Source organism: Glandiceps talaboti, chromosome 2 (assembly GCF_964340395.1).
Source record: "Glandiceps talaboti chromosome 2, keGlaTala1.1, whole genome shotgun sequence".
Lineage (NCBI taxonomy): Eukaryota > Metazoa > Hemichordata > Enteropneusta > Spengelidae > Glandiceps > Glandiceps talaboti.
The window spans coordinates 10,222,018-10,229,921 of NC_135550.1; the positions used below are offsets into that span (position 1 = coordinate 10,222,018).

General features: G+C 35.5%; 1 protein-coding gene across 1 annotated transcript; it reads right to left on the minus strand.

The window, feature by feature from the left end:
• Nucleotides 1-1,175: 1,175 nt before the first annotated feature.
• Nucleotides 1,176-7,463, minus strand: LOC144453388 (WD repeat-containing protein 74-like). The gene is made up of 9 exons (XM_078144672.1): nt 7,386-7,463; nt 6,725-6,831; nt 6,076-6,261; nt 5,285-5,428; nt 3,837-3,938; nt 3,201-3,301; nt 2,698-2,896; nt 1,972-2,025; nt 1,176-1,348 (listed from the first exon to the last, which is right to left on the minus strand). The coding sequence occupies exons 1-9, from the start codon at nt 7,438-7,440 to the stop codon at nt 1,181-1,183; spliced, it is 1,116 nt and encodes a 371-aa protein (XP_078000798.1). The 5' UTR covers nt 7,441-7,463; the 3' UTR covers nt 1,176-1,180.
• Between the last annotated feature and the right edge of the window lie 441 nt (nt 7,464-7,904).

Consider the following 7,904-nt stretch of genomic DNA (forward strand, 5'->3'; position numbering starts at 1 on the left):
GTTTGACATTTGACGAACTATGATACGGTATCTGAGCTGACAAATCTAAACGACAGTGTACTTACGCTTTATGATTTGCGTTATTCCAAAGTTCGATGCATAAAATCGCATATGGTGCAGAAACACTGTGCACCATAATAACGAAACGAAACTAAAAATAAGGATATTTTTACCATTTGGAATGTTTTCTTGATACTCAGCTTCCAGACAATTTTAAAAAAAATTCATGATCGATTAGTTAATGTTTGTTTTTATATCTTCGTGTTGTACCTTTTACCTTGCTCAGTAGAGGGTGGGTCTGACCGTAGTCATGGTTACAACTCAAAGTACTGTTACTGATACTATCGCACTGTTTGCAGTAACCATTTTCTGACCATTTTTACTCATTGACAAAATGAAATAACCACTATGGCTGTATGATCACTAGACATTAAAAGGTAAATGGTCACGCATATATTTAAGTGACACAGTCTATGACATGGATCTAATATTCCGCTCAAAAGCCAGTGCATAAAATAAACATTCTACATAGCAAAAACTTGTAGTTTCGGCACTGATGTACAGTAGCATAATTTAGATACCCGGTAAACATATCAAGAGGCTTGGCAACCGAAACTGTAGTGTTTTCGATTTTATCTAACCAAAATATTATATCATTCCGTCATTTTCATATCATTTTCTTAAGGTTTGGGGAGAGTTTCACCAATTGCTCAACATGGTTCACAGTTTTTAGAAGTTAGAACTAATATATGCCAAAATGAACGTAACAAAGGTTACCGTCAAAACCCACGAAGTTTAATACTGACTGTGCATGTGTCCCCTTATTAAGTAAGTGAAGAGATTCAAAAGAATATATGCTAATATGCCTAGCAACAGGATCATGCCCATGGCAACAGCTAAATGATCGTTTATATTGCAAATATGAAGTGGAAGGGTATGCAAGTTAATAAAGATTCAAAAAATGTACGCAAATATCCCTCGCAACAAGGCCATGTCCATAGCAACAGCCACATACAGTTGTGCTACAACACCATTGGCGCTATTTTTCTTTAACATGCTTGGTGTTGCAGAGTCACCCCAAACATGCCATAAGTAGAACACAACTCTACTAAATCACAATGAATACTCCATAAATCTAGTACTTTCTTAATTAAAACAAGAATTTATTGCTATTATCACATCACATTTTGGTTTTAACTTTCTTTTTCTTGGTCACTTCACTTGTGGGCTTTGGTGTTTCTGTGACTGTATCCATATCATCCCAGACATCATCGCCCTCATGTCCTGAATCCTCCGATTCTACTGTTCTTTTCTTACTGTTCTTATCACCCTCAGTCTCTTTAGTCTCCTGGTGGGGGAAAAAGAAGGATAAACAGTCAAGATCTTGTCACTTGAGTCTATTATTGTAAGGGAGCATAAGCCGAGTTTATACATTTCTGGGGGAGTAATTTCTGTTCTATATATTGTAGTATTCTACTTATTGTCAAAGTATACTTAACCATCATTTACTATTGATAGAAATCAAACCTTGTATTTAGGCAGAATATCTTACAGTGGCACAAACTTTTTACATAAAACGGCACTTCAGTTATTCTAGTATAATTAATATTAGTGTCAATGCATGTCTTCTATAACATTACAATTGTCTTCTGGCATTGTTAGAACAGTTGATTGTATACTAGGGATTTTCTCAACATTTTTTTTGTACATGTAATAAATAACGTCATCAGATCGTGTATAAGTTATATCCTAATACCAGGTTTGAGTTCAGTCAATTGCAAGTGATGGCTAAGTAAGTATGCATCAGTAAATAGAATACTGTGGGTTCCTTTTAATATGTAGAAAAAATTACACCCCAAAAACATACAAACTACGCTCTTGCCCCTTTAACAATTAGTTGATATAATTTAGTAAACGAATTTGCTAACAACACCAGAAGATGATTTTCGCTGCCAACAAGAAGCAACTTACCTCAGACTCTCGTTTTGAAAACAGGAGGCAGTTTAATCTTGATTTGAGATAAACCTGGATGGTAAAAATAAAGACAACAGTGTTATGAGTAGAGATTCATTGCAGAAAAAAAAACACTTCAAAATTACCATAAGCATTAAGTATATAAACTGAAATTTGTATGCTTGAGACTCCAAATACTGCTAAAGACTAGGTTATCCAACTTCCCCCACCCCACCACACACACGCACACACACACACCATGAAATGGAGAAATATGAGAAAACAAAGTAACAGTAATTGAAAGGAAAGAGCAAAATATCTTAGCACTGCATAGTGCAAATATTTTCAGGTATTTGTACAAAACTTCGATATCTATCAATTTTGTATGCAGGCCATTACTAACATGTTTTTTTGGGGGGAAATCCTTATTGTTAATTTCACTACAGATGAGAAATTGGTATTAACAGATGTATACACAGACTGGATGTGACATAGTGAGTAGTTGTGTTTTACCAAATTTGTTTACAATCACTTCCTGTACAATCTTTCTACACATTTTTGGAACTTACTGAGTTACAAAAAGACTTGGTCAATGCTATTTTACATTGTTTCTCAAGTAGGAAAAATGGTAAAGTTCTTTCATGAACTAAACAAATCCAAAATAAATACACATCTGTCATCCGTATCACCACTTTAAAATTCCAAAATGTTCATCATTTCTTGCTCTTAACATATAAAGCTTACCTTGTGTTTGAGTTCCCCTGAGTTTGTGTCATGAATTCTAAGATGTCTGTCCAGACCACATGATGCAACTAATGGTTTACTTTCATGGCATTGAATACAACGTATACTTCCAGCAAAGCCTCTGTACACTTTGTGAACCAAACCTTTCCGTAGATCTATCTTGGCCATCTGTCCATGTGAATTACCCACTACGACATAACTGGAAGTAGATGAACATACCAAGTAATGTACACATGTTTAAAAGGTAACAAGCATAATTTTTGAAAAATCTGGAAAAATAATGATATTCACAGTGTTCTTGCAAGTCTGTGAAATTAATTAATGTTTTTGATTCATATTTTGATCACTGTAGAATCATTGACATACAAACACACATAGAATGATCAGGGTATAAATTCCATATTTTTGTCTGAATGCACTCAACTTGGTGTAGAGTTTGACAATTCATAATATTGTGTGTATGTCTTATAAGATATCCACCAACAAAGTTTAAGACAACTTACTTTGCTCCTGGTACTAAGGACAGTGCCATTAATGGATATTCATCAAATTCAACACTTAACACAGGTCTTCTCTGTGGAGTACTAGGGTCATATAGACGAACCTATAATACAAAGTTATACCAATCATTGGTTACATGGTGGTAGTATTATCCCTAGAAGTGTTGGAATCAGATAGCAACAGTCCATATCCTGAATATGGTATGTGTAACATTTAAGTTTAACTACAAGTAATATTGGGTTTACTGGCCTGTTTTCAAACTTCCCACCCAGTTAGTAATGTCAAAAAGACTCTCAGAAATTAGAAGACAGTGAATCATCACCAGTTCCCTTGGTCATGATGGACACTTTATAAAAGATAGAAATTTACATTCTTTCAAAGAAGTCCATTGGCATATAGACTACTGCTCATTATACCTAGACTCAAAATAATTGAATTTATAAGGCATTATTATGTTAGACCAATAGAAAAAATAAACACTGTAGCAGAAACAATTCACTTGGCTAAATTGACCATCAAACATAAAAGATAAATTATAGCCCTGTACACAGGATACACATATCATCACTATTTACTCATTTAAATAAATAAATAAATAAATAAATAAATAAATAAATAAATAAATACAAGGATCTTACATGATGATGTCCGGTACATGAAACAATTTTAGATGATCCTGGAAGGAACTGCATATCACAAACCCAGATGGGTACTTGCAGATCAAGGAAATCATTACGAACCTGTAAGGAAGTGAGATGTAACTATATTAAAGCACAAGGTGTTCACATATGTTTTATCCAGTGTATGTGAGTAAAATGCTGACTGGCAGCAAATACAATGTATAAGGTATTGTGTGTATAATACAGACTTGACCAGAGAGTAGAAACACAGTAAAGAAATACCAAACATACAAACCCTGACGTATCAACACCATTTTACGAGTATAAAGTTGGCGTCAGATTCAGATTCAGATTCAGGTAGCGTCATATTCAGCGTCAGATAGCCTCAGATCCGAAGACACCCGACGGACTCAATCAAACCTGAAATAATACCGTTGAGACTACAGGGAAAGATTCCGCCTCACAACCTTTTGACGGAAGGAGGAATGTCTCTGCTTGTACAATTTTTAAATTTTAAATTAAAATTTTTTAAAATAGCAACATATTACGTACATAAACTTAACTTTACTGACATTTTTACTGACCTCATGTACATTTTTGGCAAAATGTATCAACCAACAAACATACAGTGGCTGAACTTGGGGCTATCAATGTCTCGGTTGCAAGTATTTCAACTCTATTTCACATATTTTTCCCAAATAAAAATTGTGCAAGCAGAGACACTCCAACTTCCATCAAAAGGCTGTGAAGCGGAATCTTTCCCTGTAGTCTCAATGGTATTATTTCAGATTTGATTGGGTCCGTCGGGTGTCTTCGGATCTGAGGCTATCTGATACTGAATATGACGCTATCTGAATCTGAATCTGACGCCAACTTTATACTCGTATTTGTTTAACAACCTGATCTGTAAATTCTGAAAATTTCAATTTTGTTGAATTGATTTATGTGTAGTTTTGTAAAATAAACAAGTATCAGTCCAACTACAGTATTAGATTATCAACAGTTGTAAATGGAAAGAGAACTATATGTACAACTATGTCCACCCATTGAAGATGATACAAATTAGTTATGCTAGGGAGTCTACCTGTATCCATACCCCTAACCTAACTCCCTAGGTTGAATGCACATGTATCTCTAATGTACAACCTTGTTCACAGTTCTGCATTTTTGCCTTTTGTACAAATCAGTGTTATGCTAGGGGGTCTAACCCTATTTCTATCCCTAACCTAACCCTGGTGATAACTCCCTAGCTTGAATATAAATGTGTACATACATAATGTATTGTATAGTCAGTCCACTGTTCTACATTATATGCGCTAACTCCCTAGCTTGCATACAAATGTGTATCTATTGTACAGTTCAGTCCGTTCACAGTCAGAACTGCATTCTTGCCAATAATACATATCTAACCATATGCCTACCCTACCATAACCCTAACCTACTGGGGCCAAAATTTGAAAACTTACATTTTTGGCTTTAAAAATTGGTGTTTCAGGACTTTCCAAATCCCAAACTTTCAAATCATTTTCTTTTCCTCCTGTTGCTAAAATATTCTTTTTTTCAGGATTGGGTCTCATCTTGTAGACATTTCCACCAGCCTTGATTTCAGTCTTAACGTAAAAAAGAACACATTTCTATGAATTGTGAATTCAAATTACAGTATTCAAGAAACAGAACATACATTTCATGTCATTCATTGTTTCTCTATTTATGTTGACATCGTGTTCTTGTTCTGTGCAAGACCACGATGGAAAGGCAAAACGTGAACATATAGGAGAAAACACCATTGCAAGAATTTCTACTGGTTGAATAACATGTTGTGAAGCGAAATTTACTGTACATACTACTGCAATACATTTGTACTTTGAAAATGAACATGACTGCTGCATAACTCAGAGTATTTAAAACAGCAGAAATCAAGGTTTCAACTTACACAATTTGAAACTAAAACTATTGTTTCGACATATTGATATAAGCTACTGAATGGACAGTGGTTTAATTATAGGATGGCATTTCAGGTGAGTATACATTTTGGAGACTACCAGTGTTTACACATCTTGATTACACGGTGATAACACAACAAAGACACCACTGTCGCCCACTTCCGTGACTTGTGTAATCTACCACATTGACAAAGAGTTGAAAGTTTTAGTTCGTGTCTATCTTAGTAAACCGAAACCCCAATTGCCTGAGTAGTATCTCAAGATACACAACATACAGAAATGAAACCATAACAAGATAGCAAACATTAACTTACACACTCCTCAGGTTTATCTTTCCAGAGTTTAACAGTCCCAGACTCTGTGCATGTCAATAGATTACCATCAATCCTGGTAATTCCTGTAAATGCTCCTTCTCCACCTGAACAGTCTTCTTCTTTGGTATATTCATTCAAATTCATGTCAAACGTTTTCACAATTCCATTTCTTAGTCCTAGACAAATCTGCTCACATAAAATAATCAACTTTAGTTTAACATTGGTGTCTCAGTGAAATTACAGATGGCACAAAATTTTATTTATTCAACTTCCCATTTTTATTTTGGTTATTTTTTGACTACAGGTTGATCTCTACCAAAACCACGGTACAGGGATTATGTAGGTTTTTATCAGATTTCTCCCTCTGGTTCTGTGGTTTCCTTAGTCTAGTTCCTATACGGTATCATTACAATTTACACCTCCACTCACCACGTTGACATCCAGACTTGGGTTTCCCAAACCTTTAGTAAAAACAGTATATGGAAATCTATACAACTTTGACCAGATTAACCCTTTGGTACTGATATTCCCAAACCCTAGCATGTATACAGAAATTTACACATATTACATCAAAGCAGCCCATACTCTGCAACTGCCTTGTTATTGAGTCAAACATCTCAACAAATACAGCAACTATACATATACATACCTGGGTTTCATCTTCATTTCCCCAGCACATAGCATTTATTTCTTGCTCTTTATTCAACGCTTTTATGTTTGAAAAATTTGATGCGGTCTTCTTCTCTAGATTAACACCTGTGGGTCAATTTATTTTGTGAAATGAAATATCATACAAGTCTACTTGCAAATCATGCATTTGTCAGTGTGTTTGGTCATAAAAAGAACTGTATCTAAGAGACACAATAAGGATGTGTTGTATTATCAGTTCATGGCCAGGATGCATTTGGTGTGGATCTGTGTGTGTGGAGGGGGTAACTAAATTGTATATTGCAAATCATAAATTAGTATCACCATTATTCCAATTTCACATTTCAACCCCTTCGACTGTTCTCCACTGAAAGGTACCCCTCTCCCGTTCTTCATGAGGTAATGAATACACGCTTGATTTCAATTATATCGTTCAACAGTCCAGGCTATCCTATTACATGTTACATATTTACGGGATAGTTTCACATGGTTTATCGTTCATGGTTGAAGATCGAAGCTCAGTGAATGAGTTGTACTTGATTACATGATTTCCGCAGAACGACACCACTGGCCTCATACATCTTGACTCATAGCAACCTTCCAGTCAACAGTAATAGAGTGACTATTCGTTTATCTTCAGAATAAAACAAATTCCCCTCTACCTTTCAAAATACCGGTTTCAGCTCCGACCCACACGTTGTTCAACAGCGCAGCCATGTTGACACCGGAAATGGACCGAACTAATACAGCGCCCTCTCACGCCAATATCACATAAAAACAAAAGACAAAATGTTTGTAGTGAGGGCGTGGTCGTTGTGGTGGCATCAAGGTCCGTCCATAGCGAGATGGGTTCTTCATCTCTTGTAATTACGAGAATGCTATTCAGAGCCCCCACTTTCTCTTCTTTTTTTTTGGGGGGGGGGGGGGGTCACTGATTAATTTCCAATCTACTTTGAATGGAGACACGCCATTATGATCTGACTTAAAATGAATTTTATTCAAAAAATGAACTGTTGTATTTGTCATATACCTTATCAAATGCAACCCTTCTCATATCCCTCTGGACTTTTTAATATTTTGGAATGTCTTATCCCTTCATTGTATTTTTCTTTTCAACTCCTGTGGATCCCAAGGACATATACCATCTTGGTGGACAGTCTCCAAAGGTATGTATTGTAAAC